General features: G+C 43.3%; 1 protein-coding gene across 9 annotated transcripts in view; it reads left to right on the top strand.

The window, feature by feature from the left end:
- Window positions 1-27,402, top strand: part of KALRN (kalirin RhoGEF kinase) — a 450,273-nt gene extending 422,871 nt beyond the window's left edge. For 8 of the 9 annotated variants that reach the window (XM_042877574.1, XM_042877573.1, XM_042877576.1 and 5 more), the window contains 2 exons: window positions 2,488-2,720; window positions 3,819-4,317. In XM_042877574.1, coding sequence (XP_042733508.1) covers window positions 2,488-2,720; window positions 3,819-4,070 — 485 coding nt within the window. In that variant the 3' untranslated portion in view covers window positions 4,071-4,317. Of the gene's footprint in view, window positions 1-2,487; window positions 2,721-3,818; window positions 4,318-7,304; window positions 7,429-8,688; window positions 8,749-14,863; window positions 14,892-15,346; window positions 15,519-17,604; window positions 17,727-17,830; window positions 17,963-18,840; window positions 19,006-19,468; window positions 19,548-20,691; window positions 20,893-21,812; window positions 21,952-23,542 lie in introns of those variants that run through there. The other variant, XM_042877581.1, reaches the window with a different exon arrangement.
- Window positions 27,403-27,520: the final 118 nt, after the last annotated feature.

Genomic DNA, 27,520 nt, shown 5'->3' with positions numbered 1-27,520 from the left:
AGCTTGAATCAAAATGTTTTGGCTTGGCACAGTGTGTTCACGTTTTTGATTTGGGGTGTTCTATTTTGTGGGTTTTTTTGTTGCAAAATCTGAAGAATTTCTTTCAATTCACATCCAAACAAAGCTTCTCTTTTCTTCAGTGTGGAGTTCTTATAGCTTTTGGTTTTGGTTTTCTAATTTCAATTTAACACAGTTTTACTTCTCGAAAGTTTTTCTACTGTAGTATCTTTGCAGCCCCTGTGTAGCCTGTCTTCCAGCATGGTATTTGATGGGTTAGGAAGGTAATCTTCAGTATCTCTAAAGCTAGAAGTAAAAGTAGATTTATATTAAAACACAAGCTGAAGGATTTGCTTTAAACCTGTAAATAAGATCCAAGAAAATGGTATTGTATCCAGTCAAGCTTGTCCAGTCTAGAACAATTTAAGTGGCTTTTAGGATGTAATCTCTGTGAAGCTGACTAATCTTTAAATACGTTCTTTAGCTTTCCATTTCATTAAAGTGGATGTTTTCTGTCTTCAAAATCATATTAAACTAACACTGAGCCGATGCTGCATAAACTAAATAACAATATATTCCCTGTGTGTTCTTGATCAAGCTGTACCTGATTTTTCTGATTTGTGTAGGAAAGCCCTAACAAATAAGGAACTATGTGCAAAGCACCGTATCTGCTTACTCAGTTCATACATGTGAAATGTGGTGCAATTACACTGTAATATTCAAGCTTTCCATATTTTTCTTTGGGATAAGAAAAGCTGCTAAGCTTAAGAAACAGACTGCACAAAATGATTGGCTATAGTGAATGTTCTCTCCTTTAGCGTTTAAGAAGCAAGCTGTAAAGAGTAAAGTGTAAAGAAAGTATGTCACCGATGGATGTACTTCATATAAAAAATGCCATTGATCTGTGACTTTTTTTTATCATGCTTTATGAGTTTTTCCTGTGAGAGCAAGTACATGGACATTGGTTTTTGCCAGGAGCCTGTGAGAGTACTAGCATGTTGAACAGGAGGTGGGAATCCAGGAACCCCTCTCTTAGCTAACGAATTAGTAGCCGCAAGTGGACACTCAACCAAGTGTCCTTTAAAAGCAATGGATAGCATCAGTTGTTTCAAGATAGAGACATTCTCCTTCAGGTCTTATTGCTAAAGACCTTGCAGCCTAATCTGCTGCATATTCTAGTGAAACGTCATTGTTGAAATCACTGCCAAACATCTCCCTAACCTTCCTCCTCCTTGGTGGCTGGTCTGCAGCAGGACCAAAGCATTTTCTGTGGCAGCTGAGGTAAGCAAGTGAAATGGGTTATATCTGTGGCATAAACTTGAGTCACTGCTTGGGCTTTTGAGCCAGCAGTCCTTCAGATTGCCACAGGTCTCTGTTAAAACGTCTGTCCTTTTGAGGAAAAAAGCAATCTGTCCTCCTTGACTTGTTTTAGTCTTTTGTTCTCTAGTATTAAGTGGTTTCTTGTTGGACGAACCCTGCCTTTCTCTGGAAGGGGAGCATATTGTGTGGTGCTGAGCCTTTCTGTTTGTCTTTCCTTTTCCTCTTGTTGGGAAAGACATTCTTTCTGTTGTGGTTCCCTGGCTGGGCTGATGCTGTGACACTGTGTCCTCCTGTCTGCCTTTGCTAGACGAGTTTCTCTGCATTCCAGTAGGTTTAGTCTGGTGCATGTACACAGACAGTATTAACTGCCTATAAATCAGCCACTGAAGCCACATGACTTGTAGAAAGCAAACCCATAGGTCTGGGGATGGGAGTCTGAGCCTAGTAAATCTGTCTCTTTCCCATTCCACATAAGTCCTAGCCTTGCCCCTTCTCCTCCAAACTTATCACATTCTTTATTTTTTCACCATCTGGCATTTTTATCCTTCTTTTCCCAGTGTGAACTCTATCTCAGACTACAAAAGATACTCTCACAAGCAGAGTCTTTTGTAAGGCTTGTGAAGCTGTTTGATGTTGCTTTGGGCTTCTGGGATTAATATCATTGTACCATCTATATTTCCTCACTTGTTGATCAGTTAATATAGAAAATCCATAGGGAGACAAGTTCCAGCGCATCGTATTTGAAGAGAATTTAGTAGTCAAGCTCTCATGGGAATATACAGATGAGACTTATGGGTCTTGATCCGTATTTCCTGATGATAAACAAAAATCACTGTAAATAAGCTGTGAGTCTCCTATTCAGACTTCCATTTTTGTTACAGGATTATTTTTATGGTGTTTCGTTTGTGCGGTTTCAAAGACAATGAACGCAGCTATGTATGCTGTAAATGGCAACTATTTTAGTGCACTCTTCAGTTCACGCACAGTATAGCACAACACGTTTGCATCCTGTCTGGCCATGAATACGCCCTGTGCTTCCATGGGTGGCATTTTATGTGCCTGTTTGTTTTGCAACTACTGTGTCTGTTCTGATTGAGTCACCCCATGTGCTCTCTATATCCCTTTGCAATGTCACTGGAAATGTATAGCAATTCTTGTCTTCTTTTGCAGCACTGCAGTCTCCCATAGAGTACCAACGCAAAGAAAGTAGCACAGCAGTGCTGAGGCCCCAGGCCGGTAGGGTCGCTCAGCCCAACAGCAGACCCTATTCTTCTGTTCCAGTAGGGTCTGAGAAGCCTTTGAAGGCTACAAGCCGTAACCCATCTCTCCCACCCCTGAAGATATCTACCTCCAATGGCAGTACAGGGTATGAACAGCCCGGAGACAAGTATGAACAAAGCAAGGTACTGAACTCATCTGATAAAACATGATCTCATCGCCCGCTTCTCATACCATAGGCTATCTGTGAAGTTAGCTCTAATTGTCAGCCAAGCAGGTCAACAGCAATCAACAGACTGAAGCAATGATATGAAATGTGGTTTGAAATTGAATGCAGACTGTGGAAGTTCTGGTGTTCAGGCAGTTGGCTCTTCAGCTGGAAAGCTGAGACAGGGCCTGTCCCTGGATAGCCAAACCCAAGAGTTTTTCACAGCACTGTATTTGCAGACCTGCTAAACTGAATTTCCATTTGCAATACTGGCAACAGTAATATCCAGGCTTCCCTAATATCCATTAACCACCCATTCCTGAAGAGGTCTACTCTGATGGTTTAAATAGTTCAGATCACAGAGTGCCAGATAAAGGTTGTGATTCAGATGTGTGTGCCCTACTCTGGACACAATTGACGGAAGCCACCAAAGAGTTTAAAGTCTAAAAGTCTAAACCAGTGTTTAGACAGAGCTGTTGGCTGATATTGACCAAAGCCACCTTCCAGTAAAAATTATATTCAAGAATATGAAGTGTGTATTATTTTGGCTTCATGGGTTTTTCCCCCCACATTTGGTTCTGTGCAGGTAGTTCGCCCATGATACCAGAACACAGCTTGGTACTGTACTGCTAGAATAGCTACGAAATCTAATAGGAAGCAGGAAGCTGGTTTCTGTCAGATTCATGCTAATCCTTAAAATCTTTCTCTATCCATACAAATTACTGTAGAATCATAGAATCACTAAGTTTGAAAAGACCACTAAAGTCACCAAATCCAACCGTCAACCCATCCCAACCATGCCCACTAACCATGTTCTTCACTGCCTCATCTCCATGGTTCTTGAACACCTCCAGGGATGGTGACTCACCACCTCCCTGGGCAGCCTGTGCCACTGCATCACCACTCCTTCTCAGAAGAAATTTTCTTTAGTATCTAACCTGAACACTATCAGATGATTTGTATCTTCTTCCCTGGTGCAGTTAGGCTCGGAATGAAGTGCCGTGATTGCTGCCAGAAAAGTCAGGTTCCTCTCTGCCACCTTCTCACCACGTTTCTGTTGTATCCGTTTTCACAGACTGATTTGGGAGGGTGCAATGGGACCTCTTCCATGGTGGTGATTAAAGATTACTATGCACTGAAGGAGGACGAGATCTGTGTGAATCAAGGAGAGGTGGTTCAGATCCTTGCTATCAACCAGCAGAACATGTTCCTGGTGTACCAGCCTGCAAACGACCACTCTCCAGCTGCTGAAGGATGGATCCCTGGCAATATCTTGGCTCCCCTCACTAAATCCACTGCAGATAATAACGACGGAAGCATCAAGTAAGTGCCATGTTGACTTCGCTGGGAGCACTGTGTGGATGTTTTTGAGGAAAAAAAATAAAAATAAAAATAAATCCAAATGGTAGGGAGTTCCTGCTGATTTTTATCTACAGTGCCATTGGAGCAAGCTGAGTGGTCAATCTGCAGCGTCGGGCGGCCATGGTGGATAGCTTGGGTTCTGCTTATTTACGTTATGTGGGGTTTTGTTTATCCTTTGGAGAGAAATAAAACCACAATTGGTTAAAGACGTATTTTGTGTTACACCATTTTACACCAACATGGACCTGCTTGGACTGGACTTATATTTATGTTGTATTAAGTTACTAATCTATATATGGGTTATAACAGTATCTGGCAAAAAATAATCAGGCCCTGTGTTGGACTGAGATTCGCTTCTCTAAGAGGAGAAATTTTGTTGTCTATGGCAATTTTCTTGTACAGCTTGTATCTTTTTTTTCGTTTGGTTGGTTTGTTCTTTTTTTTCTGTTCGCAGTTTCTTTTGTAAAATATTTTTTGGTTTGCAAGACCCCCATACAAATACATTCCTGTATAAAGTATTTTGCACTATTTAAAAAAAAAAAAAAAAAAGAAGAAAGAAACAAACTCATACTGATGAAGTCAGGTTGTGCAATATAATGGATAGTCGCAATGTTCATCATTGTACCTGTCATGTAACTAATTTTAAATGTACTATTTTAAATATGTAAAATAAATCTTCACCATGAGCATGTTTTAATGAGGTAAAAGAACTAGTTTGACCCTTTTTTGTTTTGGTTTTATTTGACTTTTTGTTGTTGTTATTTTGTTTTGTTTATAACTTTTTGTTGCTTATTTAACAGATGTGTGGATATATATTTTTCTTTCTTGATTTTTAGAAATTTGTCAGCTGAAATGCAAGAAAGTGGTTTTTTGGTATTAAATACTGAAGGTACAACCCTCTTTTCAAGTAATACTGACTGATTTCTTTTCACAACTAGAACAACTACATGGTAATGCATGATGTGTGCTGCAAATTCTGTTGTCTTCCACGAGTGCCTTGAAGCACAGAATTGAATATGAAGGAAGATTTTGTGGCAGTTTCATTAAAAATAATAATTTGAAATCTGCTGATATTTTGGCCAAGAAAAAACAGTGACTCGACCCATGAGTCAGTGATCTCAGGCATACAACTGAATGCTACTATGAATGGCACACTAAGCCAGAGGAATTGCTTAGCACGTCTCTTGCATGTGTGCCGCAGCTATTCCTGAGTTCCTCCTACAACCAGGCTCTGCAAACATGTGCCTTTACATTCATCCCCAGCACCAGGTTCCTGGTGAAGACTTTTTTTCCAGCTGTACTGTCAAATTCTGTATTGGGGCCAGGAAGGCTTGCCAGAATTGAAAGGCACATGCATTGCACTTCTCTCTTTCTTACTGCAGTGACATTTAAAGACACTTAAAATCATGTTTGCAGATTCAAAGAACTAAAACAACCCTGAAACAAAAAGATGCTTGACTGACTTTCTACTATAAGCCATATGGGTAAAAAATCACCTGGAGCAGGTGTTATCTTAGCCCCATCTAGTCTGCCACATTACGTGGACTTATTAGTATAAGTAATAAAACTGTTTCTTCTGTTGACAGATACTGTACACAAAATATGTGGTAGATGCAGTAGTGCTGGCATCATGACAGGTGAAGGTCAGGAAGTACATCAGCCAGGACTTTGATCACTCTTGACTCAACTGTATCCTGAAGGACAATATAATAGTCTCAATGTGTTGGATAACTTCCCCTGATCTGCGCACCTAATTTGGACCTCCTCCAGAAATGCCCAAATACCAGGCAGCCCCTACTGGCTGGGATGTGCAGGACATGTTGGTGCTTCTTGTGCCAAAACACAACTGCCTATGTCAGCTGTTAACAACACACAAACACAGTACGAACCATTTTAGTCTTGTGTCAGTGCAGCCAGTTGTTGGGAGAACATTAATTTTACTTTCTTAAAAATGAGCTATTGCACAGTGTCAACCAGGTGCTGGAAAACAACAAAAATAAGCTTATGAAATGGCCACAGAGTTCTTGGGGGTACATCAGCTGTGTGGGGCATCCTTTGAGTCCTACCTTGCTAACATACTGCATTTTATTGGCATCGCAGGTGGTCGTTGGATTACATGCAACTTGCTTTGTAAAATGTATCAAGGTACTGTAGAAATGACATGTGCCAAACATTGGGCTTAAAACATGCAAATCAAATTTGCATGACTTAAAGGTGGGCAGATGCTTTGAACCTGGATCCCAGCTCATCACACTGCTGTTTTGAGAGCTTTCTGCTTTGGACAACATAACCCTTCCCAAATCCTCCCCAACCTGCTCACTATTTAAACCAAATGGAATTCATATTGAGAAGTGTTTTGGGTTTTTTTTTTCCTTTTTTTTTTTTTTTTTTTTGTGTCTGCTTTGACATGCAATTTCTGTCGTCAACACAGCATTGCTCTTACAAAGGGTGACATGGTCTTTTTTCTTTTTTTCCAAGAGTAAGGTTGTAGGTGCAGTAATGAGGGATGAAACATGTACTGCAAATCATACCTGCTGTGGTGCTTGTCAAAAAGCATGGACTGATTGACATCCTCCCTCTCCAAACTGGCAAAATCAATTATTATACTAATGGGAAATTCTTGGTCTTGAGAGACATAGCAGAGCTTGTCATTCTAGGGAATGACTTATCTCTTGGAAAGTTAATGATGTAGCTCCTATCTTTTGGGCTGTTCATGTTCTGAGAAACATGTAGAGAAAGATACCTTGAATTTCTTAAAAGTTTTAATTTGCTCTACTATGTGATCTATTAAAACAGTTCTCATTTATTTGCATTCATTTGACAGCTTTAACCAACAAGACTGAGGTCTAAATTGACCTTTAACCTGTAGCAAAAATAAAAAAATTCTGTTTGTGGCAATGCAAGACAAAATCTTGAAACCACGTGACCAAATTCTAGTTGCCTGCTTCCATCATGGTATTTTTTTTTCCTGGCCCATGCATCTAAACAGCAAGTGTGGCACAACATCTGCTTTGCAGAACTGTTTGGTTTGTTTTTTAACTTCAACTCTCATTGCTAAAGTAGAGATAGGCATATTGCTGGTGGCTTTCACCTTCTAGGGAATTGCAGTAATCGCAAACATGGATGCTGGTTTCCCTTTCCAAATCCTTCCTTCCTACAATGAATTGCCATTTGATTGCTGCGTTTTTTGGTACAACAGGAAGTCATGTTCATGGCATACCCTGCGCATGAGAAAGCGGGCGGAAAAGGAGAGCAGTGGCAAAAATGAAGCCAATGGGCCACGTAAATCCAAGGATATTCTGGGGAACAAAGTCTCTGTTAAAGTGAGTAAGGCCATCTGAAAGCTGTGTGCCGCTCTCCTGCTTCCCATCATTTTCACCCCCTATAGCATCCTCTCCTGAGAGAGGGAGGGAGCGGCAACTTGGGGTTTGTTTTTTTTTCCCCACTTCAGTTATCTTTTTTTCCTTTTGGTTTTGGTTGTTTTTTTTTTTTTTTTTTTGTTTTGTTTTGTTTTTTAGTATTTGTTTTAGCAGGATTTTTGCATGCAAGATAAAATGCAACCTTTGTTTTTCATTTTCTTTTTCTTGGCATCCCTCATGCAAGTAAGTAATCTTCATTAAACAAATAAACAAAAAGCCATTTATGAAGTTAAATAACTGCTCTTAACATTGAGAAAACAGTGTCTGATCTACCTCTGATCTGTCCCAATCTGCAGGTGCATCAAAGCAACTGCAGCAGTTAGAAAGCCACCGGGTGAAATGATGGCCTTATTGACACTGACAAGTTTTCCTTAGGCTAAAATTTCCCCGCAGGTTGCAATAAGGGATTCTCAACCTTGAGATGCTTAAGATGTTTGCTCAGGGGAGATGGTCTCAGTGACCTTTTTACTTCCATATTATCAGACAGGAAAGAGATGCTGACTCGGTCTTTCCAGGAGAGGGTTTTGTCTGTGTGTGCGTGTGTGTCCGTGTCTGTCTCTCTCTCTCTCTCTGAGATCTCCCAGTAGGGAAAAGGTTGAGAACGGTGGGGTTAAGCTCCATCTTCTGCTCTGGGTACCTGACTACTGTGCTTCAACTCAGAGGATCCGTCCCAACAGAGGCAAGCAAACGCTTGTGGTTCTGACACAACCAAAGATTCTGGAAAGCACTTGAGCATGTACTATGAATCCACCCCCTTCCAGGAGAGCCCACGATTAAGTGTTTTCCTTTCTGGAGGCTTTCCATCACGTCTGCCTAGTAAAACAGAGATAGCATGTGCAAAGGCCACTACAGGCCACCTGCCCCTTGCACCCAGGGCCGGCCTCAGGGCAGCAGTAGCTGCTGCATGGTGGTCACAGTGCTTCTGCTGCTGCTTCCCTGCTACTGTGCTGCCAGAACAACCTGCAGCATCACTGCCTCTTCTTTGCCAAAGCACGTCTTTGCCTTTTCTTCCCTTGTTTTGTTTGGAGTTGGGTTTTTTCTTTGGAATGTTTTCTTTCCTGTTACCCATTTCCATGCTCACAGCTCCTGTGCTGCTTGCCCTGTCTAACCAATCTCTCCACTAATCTCTTGTTCTTTTTCTTCCTCTTCATGCTGCCAAACAAGGAGACAAACAGCTCAGAGGAATCAGAGTGTGATGACCTTGACCCCAATACTAGCATGGAGGTAGAGACAATCATCCTTGTCATTATTATTTCCATTGACATGTGCCTGTTTTGAAATACCTTTGCTGAAAGGGGAGCTGGTGGGTCTGCGTCTCTCACGATCATACCTGCCAATTAAATATGAGTCGCACAGAGCACCAGTTCTGGTTTTACCAGATGGTGAGCTGGAGTTTGGGCTGCCTTTGTGATAGCAGCAATGGAGGAAGTTGAGGAACAAGTTCTTGCTGAGTCACCTCTTCCCATCTAAGATCTTGTCCAATGCAATGATGGTGCTTGCACATCGACTACCAAGAAATGTAGTAGCTTTCTGTATTAAAAACACTTGCTGTCTTGACAGCACGTGCTGAGCTGCTAGTCAGACCCACATTGTGAATTACTGGAGCACATGTTGCACCACAGCAGGTGCTTTAAATCGTCTAGATCAGAAGTGACTAAGTTTTTTTTTTTTTTTTCTCCTAGTAGATGATGTCAATAAATAATGGGAAACTGCATTTCTTTAAAGATACTGAAAGGGTTTGGTAAAATTAGTTGCTTTAATATGCTTGCATTATAGACAAGATTAATGCAGCTATGGTGACCCAGTTTGTGGTGCATTACACTATTTTTTCCAGCATGAAGCCATTGATTCTACTGGAGTGACTGAAACACACCTTATTGAGAGCCAGAAGGAGGTTTAAGTCATGAGAACTGGTTCTTCTCAATCAGAATATTGCAGAGCCCATTTTTCTTTATACAGTGACCACACTAAGCACTTGTGTACATTGTACCAAGGCTTAAAGGCGAGGAGAAGGTTCCATGAGACCTTTGTGATTTTGTAGAGATAGTAGGGCAAGTCATTGGCAAACAGGGATATCACATCTGCAGGATGCTCTTAGCCATATTGTACAACAAACATCCCTCAGAAGAAAGCTGATCTTCTTCCTGGAGGAGGAATAGAAAAGTGTTTTGGGATGCACCACTTAAACTTTTAACCTGAAGTCTCTCTTCTATTTTAATTGTGTTTTTGTCAATAAATACATCTTTGCAAAGGGGATGTTTACTAACAGAAAGCCTTTGACCCAGCTAACATGCTTGAGGCTGAATGGTGCTTACCACTAATGCTGCATTATTCTCAGGAGTATCTTTGTCCTTTCAAATAGCGTTTCGCCAATCACAGGTAACAACTGGAAGCATACGTTATTTGTTACGAGGCAGAGTACATTTACTGTGCATGAACCTGTGTAAGCTTTAGGTTGTTGGAAATTGCTCTGTGAAGCAAAAAAAAATCAGCTAAGATAGGTAGAGAGGTGATACACAGAGCTGGGTGAGGATCACTGTTCCTTTTGCAGAGGGTTTCTGTGTTTTGACTTTGCTGAATAGGAGGAAAAGCTCAGATGTGTTAAAATTATCAGTAGAGGGTAACTGTGGCCTCAAGCAGTTTGCATACAGTCAGCTCTCCATACTCCACACCTGGCTTGCCTTGTGACATTTCTATGGGCTGTGGGAATGCTGATGCAGAGCTCTGTCCTGGCCCAACCACTGCCGTTCAGAGGTGCACGCAGCCCTGCCCAGGTCATGAAGGTGTTGGTCACTATTACTTCAGCTTTGGGTGGGTCACCTGGCCTCCTTTATAGCCTATCACCCATGACATGCTGATGTCTTCCTGTCATACATGAAAACACGCACCTGATGCTAGAATAAAGAGACTTACCTCTGAATACAAAGCAGCCATATTAATTACTTAGAAATATCAGTACATTTTACCTCCAGCCTATTCCCTGTGTGAGAAGCAAGAAAGCTAGTCATATCTATGAAGTCCCTTTCACTTCCACCTTTGCTTGCTCTTTGTAAAACATATCTGTTCAGTAGATTCCAGGTTATTAAAGCACTTTGTTTTGTTTGACGGGGAAATACAGAAAGAAATGTGGAGAACACACACGGTGAGAGCAGGAAGCTGGAACTGAGTGGCTGTTTTCAAAGCCCTAAAATGCTGTTGCTGTATTTTTGCCTACATGGGGACATGCTGGCCCTGGAGAACTTTCCATTCATTGTAATTTGGAATAGGAACTGTATCTCTTGTTGGCTGCTTCTGTTCTCCGAGTTTATCAATATGCAATGAAAACAAATATGAGTGGAAATGAAATATAGTTCCTATTGTTTCAGAAAACAGAAGGTGCAAGCAGGCCTGTTGGGCACGTGGAGTGTAGGAGCAGACATTCACAGAGTAGCTGTAGCCATGTGAGGGATAGGAGTAACCTATATTTAAAGCAGATCAGACAGTTCCTTTGCGTGTCTATAAGCTAATTGTCCAGGAACAGGCAGTTCCTCTTGTGAAAGAAGGTGCGTGCCCCTGTGAATCAGCCTACAGCTCCACACCCATGGCTGGGGTCCTGGACACTGACGTGAATGTCGCACAGCTCTGTGTCGTAACGCCCTGTGGGGTTTCGATATTGTTGGGGGAGGTCACAAGCCACCTGTGCAGGTCCCATAAAGCTCTCTCTTTTTGCTCAAAGCAGCCGTGCTACTGTCCTGCTGCCCTTACAGGGCAGGGATGCTGAGACAGAGGGCAGGTGGCTCATTAGGTGCAAGTCTGCTGGCAGCACTGCTACTGCAGTTCAGCTTTTGAAAGAGGAAGTACTGATGTGCTTCATCTGCAGGTAGATGGTAGAGTGCTGCATAACTTAGTGCCTGGGACACACAGTAGCCTTCAAAACCAGAGACACCCCACAGCTAGCAGCTCCACAACAGGAGCCTGTCATGGGGAAGAAGATGGATGCATGTTCCACTCTCAACGATATTTGAAAAGACATGGCATTCAGGTGGAGTCCTTGGTGGCCAGTAAAAAGGCAATGCCACACTCATTTTTAAGAGAGGTGGAAAGGCTGACCCGGGAAACTACCAGCCTGTTAGCTTCTGTGCCAAGGAAGACCATGGAGCAGGTCCTCCTGGAAGCTATGCTAAGGCACATGAAAGAGAGAGAGGTGATACAGAATAACCGGCATGAGCTTCACCATGGGCAAATGCTGCCTGACCAATCTAGCAACTTTCTATGGTGGCGTAACTGCATCAGTGGACAAGGAAAGAGTCACTTGATGTCATCTGTCTGGGCTTCAGTAAGACCTTTGACGCAGTTCTCCTGTTCATTGCAGGGAGCTGCAGCAGATGATCTTCAAAGATCCTTTCCAACTCAAACCTATGATTCTGTGTGACATGGTCAACATCTCTCATGTCAGTCTCAAAGTCAGCTGAGCCCATCTGTGCTGATGGATGGCTCCCCTCCAAAGGGGCTGAAAGGCCAGATGCCATTCATTTCTTAAACCACTTCATCAGATATCATTCTCATTTTAACTTACTTTTCCCTTTGGTGGCTCCTACCCACATGTGGGATGATCCTTATTTGCTCTCCTTGTCAAGAAAATTCTCTTGTGAATTTTTTTTTATGGAGAGGAAGCTTGTGTTCCTTCAAAATCCCCACAGTAAAAGTTGACCAAGTCAGGGAGAGACTTTCGTACAAATTGCAGTTGGTTTAATTCTCCTATAGCTCATGCCACTATTATTTTTTCTGAGAGTCCTTAATTTGTTAGTTTTGTGTTGTTTTTTATTTTAAGAGAAGGAGAGTGGTGTATGCTGCTGACTGCTAAAAGCACGGGTAAATGAGTCAATATTTTATTTTAACTCAGCATGCAAGAAGTGCCATGGAGTGTTTACAAAATGCTGAGCTGCTTGCCTTGGAGTAAACATGCCCTCTGCTGTTTAGCTGAAGCATGGATCTTGTTATGAAGGGTTCGGTTGGCAGCCCAGCCTTACAGATCAGGAAAAGTGGGGAAAAAATAAGTGATGCATTCGATCATTTTGGAGGCATTTGGCATCCTCTTGCCTAAAGGCTTTAATTTTATCTAAGCTTACAGGAGGTGAAAGCTGAGATATGGCTGAGGGGTGTTGTTAGGCAGCATTTTATCAATTAACAGCTGAAGTTTTATCAAAGGAAATCTAAATATTACTCCAAGACTCTTCCAGTGTCATCTAAGAGTAGTAATTTTTCTTCTATGATATTCCATTGTTAAGGCAATAGGAAAAAAAAAAAAACACATTGGTAAGTCAATTATTATAAACAATTGTGCCTTGAAAATTATTTAAAATGTAGCATTATATATTTATAGATATGTCTAATTTATATATCACTGTAGCTGTATCTTCTAATGGTTACTTTAAAGCTATGAAATTAATGCAAAGTTTTAAGAGTGTTTATTTCTCCCAGTCTCTAATCCTGCCAGGACAGAATTCAGTGAATAATAAGGGAATTTAATGCATGCTGCAGGCGAGGCAGGACAGAGCTGCAGGATATGTATGTGTATTCCAGAAATGAAGATTTATGTGCAAATGAGCTGATGCTTCAGGCTACTAATCTGATAAATTGAAGGTCTCATTTAGGGACAAGTGGCAAGTGATGGTTTTTAGATGGATATCTCCATCCAGAGCAAATGCTTTTTCTTCCTTTGTAGTGCCATGTGAATGCTGTAACTTAATCAGGAGTGCTGTCTCCTCTTTCCCTCCCCACAGGTGGAAAGATATTTTTCTTCATCCAGTGCCATCTTACACTGTGTTTTCCTCTTGCCCATGGGATCCTGGTCCCCACTGAGCAACAGTTGCAGGAGAAGGACTCACAGCAGGAGTGATAGGTGGCACACAGGAGGCCATCAGTGTGCTGGTTGTATGAGAACTATAGAAACAGTTCTCAAAGTCCTCTCTAGGGATGCAAAAGGGGGGGAGGGGGGGGTGCCTTCCACGATGCTGGGAGTGAATGTTTGAAATCTCAGTGCTCAATGGAAAGTATGTTTCCATGGAAAATAATGCCTCTGTGTGAGCAATGAGTCCATGTTGTGCCCTACTACTCTGATATTGATGGAGTAAATGGAGCTTGAGGTCTCTGTGCTGGTACCAGAGGTTACCCTAGAGCTATGAAGAAGGGCTGTGATGCTGAAACAGATCTGAATGTGCTCCAGTACCTCCTTTATGTCACTCCAAGCCATTCACCTTGGAAAATTATTTTTAACTCCCCAAAATAAACATGCATCTTGAAAATGCATCTGCATGTTTGAAGGCTTGCTGCTTCTGCTTTGTGGCCTCTTTTCTGGCCCACTGCAATAACTCCCATCAGCTTTAGCAAACCATGAATTAGGTCACTGCTTTATTGACAACTTCCAAACCTGCTCCGAAATAGATGGGAACGAAGAAATTTGAGGCGAGATAAACCACAGTGGTGTTTATGCTGCTTGATATTTATACCTGCTAATGAGGCTAGAACTAAGCTAAAACTTAAACTACGGTACACCTTTATATGGTTAGATTTGAGAGTAGAGAGTAGAGTTGCATGTGAGAACTTAATGCTGTTGTCTTTATTATCCCCACCTTTTCTTCCAGGATTAGCATGATGTAATTGATGTATATAGTCCATGGTGAGATGCTGGCTTTTCAATTATTTGCTAATTTGATCAATTAACTAGTTAGACAAAATAACTCTGAGTCATCCAATCCTAAATACCAATTAGAAAGTTTCCATCAGCCCTTTGACGCAAGTGATGTTTAACTCACGATAAGCCATGGGATGTTACAGAACTGATATGAAAAGAGGCTTGTATTTTTGTTTTAGCCCTTTACCTTTTTTTTTCCCCCTGAAGCTGAGCAGGAGCTCCCCAGAGCTGGTTAGTGGCCAACACGCAGGTGAGGTGCCCAGGTGCATGGTGCTGCAGGTGGGTCTGGAGCTGGGCACACGGGGCACAAACCACATCCAGGTAGATAACAGTCAATGGCTTGAGCATCACCTAAGCAGAGAGAAGGCACGATCCACCTCCCTACTGCTGTGCCTGCTACCTGTGATGCAGCTGACACAAAGTATGCATTACAGTCTTACAAAAACTGTGGCTTTTGTTTTCTTATCCAACCGTGCACTGGCTTGCTCAGTTGTCACCAGAGCTTGCTGTGTTTGCCAGTTGTTAGAGACTGTTCATACCCACGGGTCAGTGTGTCTGCAGTTCTGGTCAGCCTCACCATGTTTCCTAATGAAACAAAGTGTCTCTTTGTAATGGTCCAGAAAAACAATGATTTCTTTATATGTACTATTTCTTTGTATTTTTCAGATAATCAACCCCAATTTCATTCAAGAAGGTGAGTTAAAGACAGCTGTGCACTGACTTGCCTGAAGGGTTGAGCCAGCAGCTGGGATCTATTACCAGGGAGCCTCATGCTTCCCCCACATCAGCAGTCACAGCAAAGACAGCTCTCCATCAGTGGGCAGGGGAAGTGGTCCCTGCTTGCTGATGGGCTCAGAGAGTCTGAAATGATGCACTGTCCCAAACCTGCCCCTCCAATACACACACTTGCACCCATCTTTGTGGTCTTTTCAGAACTTAGAGCCAGCACAGCCTGTCCCTGTTGCCTCCCTCCCTGAAGGTAGAGTTTTGGTAACAATTCCAGGATGCTCAGACCTACAACACTTAACCCTTACCTATCACTCTCCTACCAAAAGCTCCCATAGTTGGTCCTATAATGCATTTTTCACAGTTATGTGGAGAACATCCTCTCCTGTACGTTAAAAGGTGTTCCCCCGTGTTCTTCTTCAGTGGCTCCAGAGTTCCTTGTGCCGTTGGTGGATATCACCTGCCTGCTTGGTGACACTGTGATGCTGCAGTGCAAAGTCTGCGGCCGGCCCAAACCAACGATAACCTGGAAAGGACCAGATCAAAACATTCTTGACGATGATAACAGCACAGCCACATACACGGTGTCATCCTGGTAAGGTCCTGCCTCTGGATTCCATCAAATGATGGTCATGCTGCCCTCAAATATGTCACTAGCCAGGAGACATAGCTTATTAGAGATGCAATTAATTGAGGCTGACATGGTGTGTTGCCACATCACTGAGTTACACATCAGCTAGAAAGGGTCAAATGTGAGTTCAGGTAGCTCTGTAGTTTTCCAAGCTGATGCAGGGCATCTCCACCAAGTGCAGTGTTGGCAGAGCTGAGCTTTCTGTTATGCTGTGTCCCAGGAGGCCAAGACCTCTGAGCCTGTTGCAAGTCAGAAGCAATTAATATTTTCAGTATATTGGCTAACATTGCCTCTGCTTTTCTGATGGTTGAATTTGATGCCATGCTCACTTTTGACAGGAACAGGAATGGAGCAGAGAAAGCTCTCAACATTCTTCATTGGTATGTACCCACATGGCTGGGAGTTTTCTCATCTCAGAGGCTGAGGTAGTAATTAATGCAGTGTTCCTGAGCTCTTCCTAAGCTGTTCCTCAAAGAGCCTCCATATGCTTCTGGAAAGGCCACATCTGGCCATGCTTGGACAGAAGGATGCTTGTCTGGATGTTCCTGGCCCAGCTTTACAGCAGACAGGGGGACGAACTGAAAAGTTCTTGAGTTGAATTCAGGTCAGGTAACAGCCTGCTGCTGGATGATTCTCTGCAGCTTATGTAAGCTATTTGGGCCAAATGGAAAGGGAAGTCTCCAGGAGGCAATCTTTCATGTGAGGTTTTCAGCACCGCTGGCTCAGGCTGAGATGAACCCATGGAGCACAAAGTCCATAAAAGTGAAAAATGAATGCTAAGAGAGATTTTTTACATTAAAAAAAAAAAAGAAGAAGAATATAAAAGGAAAAAAGGATGTCTAATCAAGAGCTTCCTTCATTGAGCCTCATGAAGCACCCCAGGACACTTAAAATTGTCTTTTTAGCCATCACTCAGTAGATCGCTAGTGCCTTATCTTCAGGCCTCTGGCTGGGGTTGGGATGTAGGATATTTCTGTGTGAGGTTCTGTTTTACATCAGTCTCTTGCCTGTGCAGTCCCTTGCTGTGCACTATCAGCACTGGCTTTCTCTCTCCTCTTGCTTGTTTTTCCATGCAGCCGCTGCCTGCCAAAGAGAGGCCTTGCAGCTTGGCGTCTGCCTTACAAATCTTGCTGGCATCTGTGTCCGGATTGCGGGGGAAGATGATGTTTTTCTTCTGTCCCTTAACCAGCACACTCAGGCCAGCCAAGGCCGCGGTGTCCATGCAGTTACACCGGCAGCCATTTCCTTTTGCAGTTTCCAATGGCTTACGCAGTCAAGAACCAGTCTAGTTTTGCCATTAAGAGAATTTATTACTGGCTCTAAGCTGAGTCTCCAGCACAGCTAGAGTAGTTACTCAAGCAAAATCTTTTAAGTCAGGCCAACTCCCTTAAAGTGAGTGTTGAAGAACTGACTGTCTGCAGACCTGCTACAAGCTCACCAGATTGTGTAGATCTGTTTATTTGCTCAGATCGGCCCAGAGGCTGATCATTTCCCAAGAAATTATGTCCCACTGACATTTATTTTCCCCAGCTGCTGTGAGATGTCCACTCTTCTGGACATGGCTTGCTTCAGGGTCTGAAGCTTCACAGAAATATTGGGCATCCTGTTTCACAGGGCTGCCTTGTACACCTGCATGACACTTGTCCAGTTTGTGTTGGGCATACTACAGAGGCACCACACAGCTCCTCCCAAAGTCAAAAAGCTGTGCCTACGAAAACCTTTCTGTAGATGTGGGGTTTCAGGCTCTGGAAAGCTAGAAAATATTCAGCTCTTACACTTTGCTTGCTTCCCCATTTCCACTGAGATCACAACAGATAGATTTGCCCTTCTGGCCCCAGTGGGACCATTCTGCTCAAAGATTTCATTAGTGACATAATCCTGATGAATGCAGGTGTTGCATTTGGTACCACATGGCTGGGGGGGTGTTCCTTCAAATGAGTTAACAAGAGCTGCGTGCACGTGTCCTTGTAATGAGGAAGAAGAGAAACGGGGATAAAAAGCATTAGGAAGCATAGCAGCAATTTGTAACGTGGGTTTCTTGCATATGCAGTGACTCTGGGGAGCTCATGCTGAAGATTTGCAATGTGATGCCTCAGGACAGTGGCATTTACACCTGCGTGGCAACTAACGAGCATGGAACGGCATCAACCTCAGCCACAATAAAAGTGCAAGGTAGTTACCTGGCCTTCAGAGACAGTGTTTACCTGATTTTCAGGATAAAGCACTAGGGCTGGTTGACATGATGCTGGACTCTCTGCTTGTTTTCTCCCCCCAAGGTGTTCCGGCTGCCCCAAATCGCCCCATTGCTCAGGAGAGAAGCTGCACCTCTGTGATCCTTCGCTGGTTGCCTCCATCCAGTACAGGCAATTGCACCATTTCTGGCTACACAGTGGAGTACAGAGAAGAAGGTAAGAGCCTTGAGGTGTGCTCACTGGCTGAGAAAATGAAAACAAAGTAATTCTGCTTCGTAGGACAATAGGTTCCAACAGCATCATTGCCAGCACTGGGGTATGATTATCTGTTACTCATAGATCCCAAAGCAGAAGTCCAAAACAAGCTCTTCTATCATTGATCCCAGTTTCTCATACATAAGTCTTTTCTGTTTCCTCTGTGCTATTAAGGCAAGTGAAGCGTGTTAAGCTAAACTATATCCCACCACTAAATATACTTTCATCATTTACATTCTGCCACCATGGTATCTATCAAGCCCTTTTGATAAATGTTTCCTGGCAGTGAAAAGACAAAGCACACTCATTAACTTTTTGTATATTTTGTATATTACTTTTTTGTAATATTAGTATTAATTTCCAGCAGCTCCAGGTTTCATATCCACAGGTCTCCTGCAAGCACTTTGCATGGATCCCCTTCCTCAGCTTCTCCTGGGATTTGCTTTCCACCTCCTCCATATCTTTTTTGCATTATTTCTCTCTTAGCAGAGCTGTCAGCAGGTCATTCTGCTATTCCTGCATTATCTCGCTGCCCTAAGACATCACTGGTAGCACACAGCTTTGGACAGACTTGTGGATAGATCATCTTTCCCCTCGCCTGCAGTTTTTCCATTGCTATCAGTCGAGTGAGGGGCGTCTCCTTCCTCCCTCTTTTCACCAGATGGCTGTGATAACAAGCAGCTTCCCATGTCCCCAGAAGGTTTAACAGAATTAAATCTGCCTCCACTTTGCCTTTTAAAAACCCCATGGATTTTAACCTCCCAGGGCACCACATCAGAAAAGAGTCTGTGTGTGCTCTGTCTCCATCATTTTTCCTTTCCTCCCTCTGCACAATGCAGGCTCGCAGGTCTGGCAGCAGTCAGTGGCCTCCACACTGGACACTTACCTTGTCATCGAAGACCTGTCCCCAGGCTGTCAGTATCAGTTCCGTGTGAGCGCCAGCAACCCCTGGGGGATCAGCTTGCCCAGTGACCCATCTGAATTCGTGAGGCTTCCAGAGTATGGTGAGCAGGCTCCCATTTGCACACAGATGTGCCCTGAGACTGTCCCTGTGTCCCTTTTCAGCTCCCAAAACTTTCAAGGGCAAATTTAAAGTCAACTTAGCCACAGCTTCTCCTGGGAAGTTCTGGCTTTTGGGGTCAAACACAAGAGTTGTGGTGGAGCACTGTGAAATTGGACACTCAGTGGTAATTTTTTCTGTTTTTTAATCAATATCATAAAATTATCGTCATAGAATCACAGAATGTTTGGGTTGGAGGGGACCTTAAAGACCACCAGTCCCCAGCTCCCTGACACCCACCAGCTCAGGCTGCCCTGGGCCCCCATCCCACCTGGCCTAGAGCACCTCCAGGGCTCTCTGGGCAACCCATTAACATATCCTCACATAACTTTTAAATATGCAGTTTGTAGTCCACAGCAGTCTGCCTTGTCTTTACACTTTCTTCAATGTGCTTTCTTCTCCCAAAGACTCTGCTGCTGATGGTGCCACTATTTCATGGAAGGAAAACTTTGATCTCGCTTATGCAGAGCTGCATGAGATTGGGAGGTAATATTAACCCTGCTTATCACTGCAGCGAAATACCTAAACAATGGCTTGAGACTTGTTCTTTAACGGGGAATTTAGGTCAGTTTTTGTAGTAAGCTTGAAAATTGCTGTTCCTTTTAGAAAGAGCACACTAAGCACTGATTGAAATACAGACTGGCTAAAATGCTGGCTACATCCTGTCTCCCAAGACTAGTTGTGATTTGAGCGTTAGATCTGGAACATAGATGACTGAATGCCAACCTCAGAATGATGGGGCAGCCAGATCCAGCAGCGCCTGCTGGTGTCTGCTCTGACACCCCTGGCTCAATGTGAGCTTTTGAAGTAAGGATGGCTTGCTGGTTCTGGATGTGCTTAACCTCGGAGGCTGTTTGCAGAAGTACTTAGGCATGTGACAGACTGAAAGCACATTCCAATGGGCTGTTCTGAGTGGGGTGGTCAGTGAGCAAGAGCAGCATGATGCTGATAAGGAGCACGCAAACAGCAACAGCGCAAACAGTGCAGGTGTAGGCAGCCAGGTCTTCACCCAGAGATCAGGGATAAGTGCTTCTGGGGCTGCAAAGGTAGGAAAGAATAGTGATATCTTAAAAACAGGCCAAGTGCAGCACATGGCTTTGTTAAGTACTCTTGCTTCCAGGAATGGTACCAAGCACCAGTCTGGATGAGATTCCTAAGTGCCTTCATGCCAGCTGTTTGCTCTTCATTTTTTACTGTATTCCTGAATCAGCAAGACAAAGTGATTGCTTAGTCATTGCTTAACGAGGCTTTTCTCTTAGTTGTTTTAAGTCTGGGTTCATTATTCAAGCAGCTGGAGAGAGTAGATCCATGCTTAGAAACAAAAGACAAAACCTGTAAAAACGGCAGCAAATTGAACCCAAGGGATGTTGTTAGAGGACATCAGCATGGCTGCTCAAAGTGCTCTGTTTGCTCTCCATTTCCTAATCCCCAAAGAATCCAAACACCCAGGGTGAGAGACAGCAGTTCTGTGTTGGAAAAGGTTATGAGCAACGAGATAAGTCTGATTCCCTGTGAAATGTTAATGCACTGAATCAAATAACACTTTGAAAATCAGTCTGTTATCACACTGAAAAACGAGCATGATTAATTCATGGATCCCATTCATTATTCTGCTTTTCTTTTTTTCCAGGGGACGATTCTCCATCGTAAAGAAATGCATTCACAAAGCTACCCGGAAAGATGTTGCTGTAAAATTCATCAGTAAAAAAATGAAGAAGAAGGAGCAAGCAGCCCATGAGGCAGCTCTGTTACAGCACTTGCAGCATCCTCAGTACATCACTATCCATGATACATATGAGTCTCCTACTTCTTACATCCTCGTTCTGGAGCTGTAAGTACATGGATCTACAATTCAAGCATCTGGGTATGAATCACAGCGCTATTAAAACCAATGAAATTCACCTGTGCTTCAGCAGGGCAAAGGCTTTGTCATCTGTTTCTTACTGACTGTGACGTCAAATGAAATAGCCGTTTTCTGCTGACTTTCCACTGCCTTTTGTTTACAGTAAATAAGATTCAGAAGTAGAAATAAAACTTCCTATTCTGGAAGCTCAGTATTTGTATCAGCAGTTAGTTTGTCACATAGCATCAGATTTTTTTGGGCAGTTTAGTCTGCTCTCTATATCTGAGCAAATGCACTTCAGTAGATTGGAGCCTACACTGTTCTAATAGTTCTTGATGAAAAAAGCTGCACTGGGACTATGTTTGTCCCTAGGAGAAATAGCAACCAAAATCCAAACTGCTTCTTTGTTACAGTACATCCAATTCAAGCATATTTGGACTCTTTGCTTGTTCATTTATACAGATAAATAAAACTAGGTGGAAAACTTTTATTGAGTTAGCTTTCCCACAGAACACACCACTAGCTGAAATATCAGTGATTTTTTTTTCTGCATTATGCAACCATCTCTATAAAAGAATAGATGAATCCAAGTAATTAAGTGTATCTGTTTTCAAAGGAATCTCCTCTGTCTGTTGAATCCGTCCTTAAGCAACTTAGTGTACTTTGAGATTGTCACTAAATTTATTAAGGGCCAGGAATGACAACTGAGGACTAATCAAAGATTAATCATTATACCACTTCCATGCCCTGCAGTACCTCGTGATATCGTTAGACCCTAATCAAATCTCTCATTTTTATTTCCTCTATTCTTAGATCCCAAAGTTTCCATTGCATTTTTGTTGTCAAATACTAGCTATTCCTGCAGATGTCATATGATCTTTCAGGTGTGGGGTTTGATTTCTTTGTAGGATGGATGATGGTCGTCTCCTAGATTATCTAATGAACCATGATGAACTTATGGAGGAAAAAGTAGCTTTCTACATAAGAGACACAATGGAAGCCTTGCAGTATCTTCATAATTGCCGAGTGGCTCATTTAGATATAAAGGTAAGAAGAGAAGAGAATGATGCTATTACTCAGTGTCCTGCTACAGAGAGTTCCCAGCTGCACACACAGCAAGGAGGTGCAGCGTGTGCCCCAAGAAGTGATGCTGAATGGACAAGCACTACCCTCCAGATGTGCTGACCAGAGAAAGGACTCAGTAACCTCCAAGGTCTATTTCTTCCTTCAGAGATGCACTATTTCTTTAATTTACTGTTTTGTTCTCAAGGGCTTTCTGGAAGAGGGATTTAATGAGGGAGAAGGGCAAGAGTCGGTAGCTTCTGAGTGAAGGGGAGTTATAAGATACATCCCCAGAGCATAGCTTGGACTCACTACATGGTAAGCAAGAGCAGAGGATGGTGCAGGAGAGCAGGAGGTAGGAAGAGCTGAAAGGGGAAAGCAGCAAGCTGATTGTGCTACAGAGCCTGAGAGAGGTGGGAAGTGCACCCAGGGAGAGGTTCAGAAAAATATCTGAGGTCTGCAATGTCATGCTCAGTGAGATTAGCACAGCTTGTACCTCCTTTTGTTAAGATGTGTGGCAGGAGGTACTGCACTGTCCTGGATTTGGAGTTGTGTTGCCATACCCACCAACACTCCATTGATCTGGAAAGACAGAGAACTAGTGTTTGAAGTTACGATCAAGTGCTCCAAGCTTTGCAGTCTGCAGCTCTGAATCAGATTGCCAGGAGTACCAGCTAATCTATAATTTATTTGAAGACTTGAGCAGCATTCAAAAATGGAAAAAGAGAGCTGGATTTAACTGTCATGTAGAGTGGACAATCCAGCTCCACAGAAGTCTTGTCTCAGCCCTATAGCTCCCAGGCATGTCAGATGAAGTAGTGTTTTCAGTCTTCTGCTGCTGACTGCTACTAATAAAAAAAATGAAAAGATCCCTTTTGTACAGTATCTTATGTGAGCACTAGTCCCAAAATGCTATATTATTCTGGTTTCTTTTGGGAAGGCTGTTTGTATTTTCTGCTATATTTATAGGACCTGTCAAAAAATAGACATCACTCCTAGGTAAAGAAACTGCATTGAATTCTTTATTTGATCATAAGATACTTCCCAAAAACAAAGTGGGAAGCCAATTTTCTGTGACCTATTTACAGTTCTCCTGAGTGAAGCATGCTAAATAAAGCACCTTCTGTTGCTGAGCAGGAAGCAGAAGATGCACTATGAGTGCATCGCCATGCCTTGTCCTGAGACCTAAGATCTTGCTCCAGAATGAATTAATTTTGTCAGTGCAGAACACACACAAAACAAGAGCAAGTGGAGAGGTTTGAACAGTAGTGCATTGTATACACAGAATATGCGTGAGGATGAGGAGCTAAAGGATAGATCAATGGAAATGTAAATTTAGAGAGGCAGTGGGCAAAATGTTTAACATTTGCTTTACAAAGAACCCTTCTGCTACAAATTACACACACGTCATCCAGGTGTCACAAAAACAAACGGAATCTAAATAATTCTATCAGAGATACACAAGTCCTTTCTCAAAATTAAAATATCTGAAAGTATTGTTAATCTGTAGAGATTGCTTTGAGGAAAAATAAGTATAATAAGCATAATTACATTTTCACTGTTCCCTTTTCAACAGCCAGAGAATCTGCTCATCGATTTAAGGATCCCAGTTCCTCGTGTCAAGATCATTGATTTGGAAGATGCAGTTCAAATCACAGGCCATTACCACGTCCACCATCTCCTTGGAAACCCAGAGTTTGCAGCCCCTGAAGTTATCCAGGGCCTCCCTGTATCCCTGAGCACAGACATCTGGAGCATCGGGGTCCTCACCTACGTCATGTTGAGCGGTGTCTCACCCTTCCTAGATGAAAGCAAAGAGGAGACTTGTATCAATGTGTGCAGAGTCGATTTCAGCTTCCCACCTGAGTACTTCTCTGATGTGAGCCACGCCGCCAGGGATTTCATTAACGTCATCCTCCAGGAAGACTTCAGGAGGAGGCCGACAGCAGCCACTTGTTTACAGCACCCATGGCTGCAGCCACACAATGGCAGCTACTCCAAAATCCCACTGGATACCTCTCGCTTGGCATCCTTCATTGAACGCCGCAGGCACCAGTATGACGTGCACCCTGTCCCCGGTGTCAAGAGTTTCCTGATGAGCAGGCTTAACCCTGGGACGTAATGCCCACCTCCCCGGACACTACACTGCTGGTTCTGAGGCAGGGCACAGGGAGTGAGCAGGCCCAAAGCAGAGCTTCTGTACATACTTCTGTATTCAGTGTTGGCATTTGAAGGTACAAATCTGTCCAGAGGTCCCGGTACCTCCTCAGTTACTCAGGATCAAAGCAAGCAGGGTAACAGTGACAGGTACTTAGGTGTCCTCTTCAATGAGCACCTCCTGGAAGCATCTCCACAATACACAGCAGCAAACACCAACTGGAGAGAAGAACCAAAACTGCAGTTGCCTTAATCTTTGGGAGGCAGCCTTACCAGAAATCCTCTTGATCTTGCTGAACTGATTTCTGAGTGTACGAGAGATTAGGTGTAGGATAGAGTGTGGAGGAGTAAATCTAGGCTGACCTTTGTGTGTATTGCAGGACTTGGCTGAATGCAGCTCTCATTGAAGTCACTGCATGCCTGCTCTGGGTGAACAGATGGATTTTTTGTGCTCTGTATGCCCAGGTCTCCTATGATTTCTGTGAGGATTTCACCTGCAAGATCAGGCCTATTGGATCAGCTTCTGTGGTGGCTTGGCTTAGATACACCCTCATTACATGGTAGTGCTCAGAATAAAATCCCATGTTAATCCTTGGGCTTTCTACTGCATCAAGTCAACGTGCAGTACCTTTTGGAGCTATGATTGAGGCAATGAATTCATTGGAGCATACAGCTGTTTCTGACTAAGCACAATGGGACTGTGATGGTGTTTTTTTTTTTGTTTGTTTGTTTGTTTTTAATGCATTTTATATACACTGTACAGAAACCTTTTGCAAAACCTGTGCATTGAGAAAAGGCTGAGTCCAATTTTTGCAGTATCTGTAAACTAAGTGATGATTGACGAAGACAATTTTTTCTATCACAGGTTTTCAGTATACATATATTGTATCATATATATATATAAATATATATATATAAAGGATCCTGTTCCATTTCTAGCTTCAGAATTGCTTGGCCCAAAGTCCATCTAAAGCCTTTCAAAGTGCAGTTGGTAAGTGGTGAGTCCATCCTTGTGCTTACAGCTTGAAAATTGTTTTCAGTGTTAAAAGTATGTCATTTGGTTCATTTCCAGTCTTGTAAATATCTCTCAGCTGCCATTAGCACCTCATCGCCAAAGCATTTGTGAGGATATTTTTCTGTCCAAAGCCTAATTTGTAATAAAATAATAATAAAAAAAAAAATCCACAATTAAAACATTTCTCTCTTGCAAGCCAAGTTGGAACATCATCACAGTGATGTTACGGTGACGGAGCCAGCCTTAAGTATGAGCAATGCAGGGAGCCTGCAGTGACAGATCAGCAGTCTGTGGGCTGGCAAAGTCTTCTCTGTAGCAGCAGGAAGGGAAAACACCTCCCTGGTTGCTGCACCATAAAACCCCGCAGCCTTCCTGGCTGATGATCAGACTTTTTTCCCCTTGGCATATCAGTGAGTTGTCTCAGTGCTGAGTGCCGCTGCTGTGCCTGCAATAGGAAATGTCAGTTGTTACCAAAGCTTTTCCTAAGGAAAAGGGCTTATTCTGGCCATGTGTACTCAGCAGAGGCTCTCCTGAGATATCTCATCAGAGCAAGAGCCAAATTCAATTCACCATCCAACTAACTGCACTGTGAGTTTGTGATATATCATCAGGATCAAAAGCTGGTTCTACCAGCAGGTGACAGAGACACTCTGCAAGTATTGCAAATTCCCAGGTCTCTGCTAGCCCTTCTGATCCACCTCTGAGCTCAGTTTCATGGCATTTGGAGACCTGGCCCTTCTCTTTGTGCTTGCTCTACCAGGATGCTAGAACAGTCAGGCACAGCAAGTTACAACGTTCAGTGCTGCAAACCTTAAGATCTGGGAGCCACAGGCAGATGGGTAAGCCCACACAGAGTCAGAGACAGCATACAAGACTGAGCGTGTGATCTGATCCCAGGGGAAGTTGAGGGAAGGCTTGAGTGTTCATGGAGGGCTAAAACTTCTGAACCGATTTCAGTTTCCCTCTGTAGTGCAGCAACTAGTTTTCCAAGCAATTCAGTAGCACCTCAAAGACAAAGACCAGACTCTCCTCCTGAGTGGGAGTGTGAGGTGTACAATTTCTTAGCAACTGAAACATCTCCATGCAGTCATCAAGGGGTGTCTTTAATTAGCTCCAGCCTCAGGTACTTCCTCACTGCAGGACTGTTTGTGCTTCTTCCCATTTGTCAAAGCTGGCTCTCTGTGCTGTGATTGTGCTGCCTTTCAGAAAATGTTTATGGAAGTGTGGTTTATAAAACCTACAGCTTTTATGGGGCCCATGGGTACACTTTGAACAACACTCTTTCTACTTGGCACCAGTACAAACAGATTCTCACGTATCACAGGAAATCTCAAGCTATTTATCATTTTCTTTTGCTATGTCCTGCATTCACATTTCAAACTGTGAAAACAGGCACTGTGGGCCTATGGAGGGAAAAGATCAGATTGATTAAGGGAATATTTAAGCCTTTCTATGTCTTTTCTCTCTTCTGTTCTCATTTGATAGAAACTGGAGGGTTAAATACTGTTTTAACAATTCTTTAAAGCAGTCTAATTGCCTTTTTATTTTAAACAGCTTTATTTTCATTAACACCTTTAAAATAATTTTACTTTTAACCTAAGGTAAAGCTGAGACAAAGCCTGTGCCCTCAGTGGGCCTTGTTACAAATGCCACAAAGGCTGAATGCAGAACTGCGTGGTGCAATGTGACTATATATAACTGTATTTTAATGCCCTTGCAATGAGAGGGCTGTATCAGGTGACCTGGGCCGTGTAAACTCCCAGAGACAAACATCCAGCATAGGGCCTGGGTTTGTTTTGTGGCTCATTGGCAGCGTTCTATCCCAACACGGTGCTTCCCAAAGATGCAAGGCCAGGCCAGGTGCTGCCAAGCTGGGTCTGGCACTGTGCTGTGTCAGCACCACGTGTTGGCTGTGGAAGAGTGGTGGGACAGGTGAGCGTGGCTCTGCACAGACTGTGGCCACCTCAACCTTGTTCACTAAGAGCAAAGCTCTGTGCTCGTCAGCTTTCCAGCAGCCAGCTGAAGGAGGAAGGGGGAAGGCCCAGCTGATGGCACGGTGTTGTCAAGGTGCAAAGTGATGCCACAGCCTTAATGATGCCAGCACACAGTGCAGCCTGAAGCACACTGCTACGCCAGGCGTGATCCAACGCTACGGACATGGCTTCGAACTGCGCCCCCTCCCTATGAACAGACTGTGCTAACGATGCAGTTTCTGGGCTTTATTTTCTTTATTTATTTTGGATTAAACTCAGTTGTTCAGAGAACAGCGGCTCAGTCTCTTTTCCCAGCGCGGGTTGTTGGTGATGGGAGTGGGAACGAACTGCACCCGGAACGCGTGAACGCGGCCTGGGGGGGGGGGGGGGGGACACAAATAGCCATCGC

This window comes from Lagopus leucura, unplaced genomic scaffold (assembly GCF_019238085.1).
Source record: "Lagopus leucura isolate 7727_CA_CO unplaced genomic scaffold, USGS_WTPT01 Super-Scaffold_100019, whole genome shotgun sequence".
Classification (NCBI taxonomy): domain Eukaryota; kingdom Metazoa; phylum Chordata; class Aves; order Galliformes; family Phasianidae; genus Lagopus; species Lagopus leucura.
The sequence above is the reverse complement of the archived record's forward strand: the minus strand, read 5'-3'. Positions and strand labels throughout refer to the sequence as shown.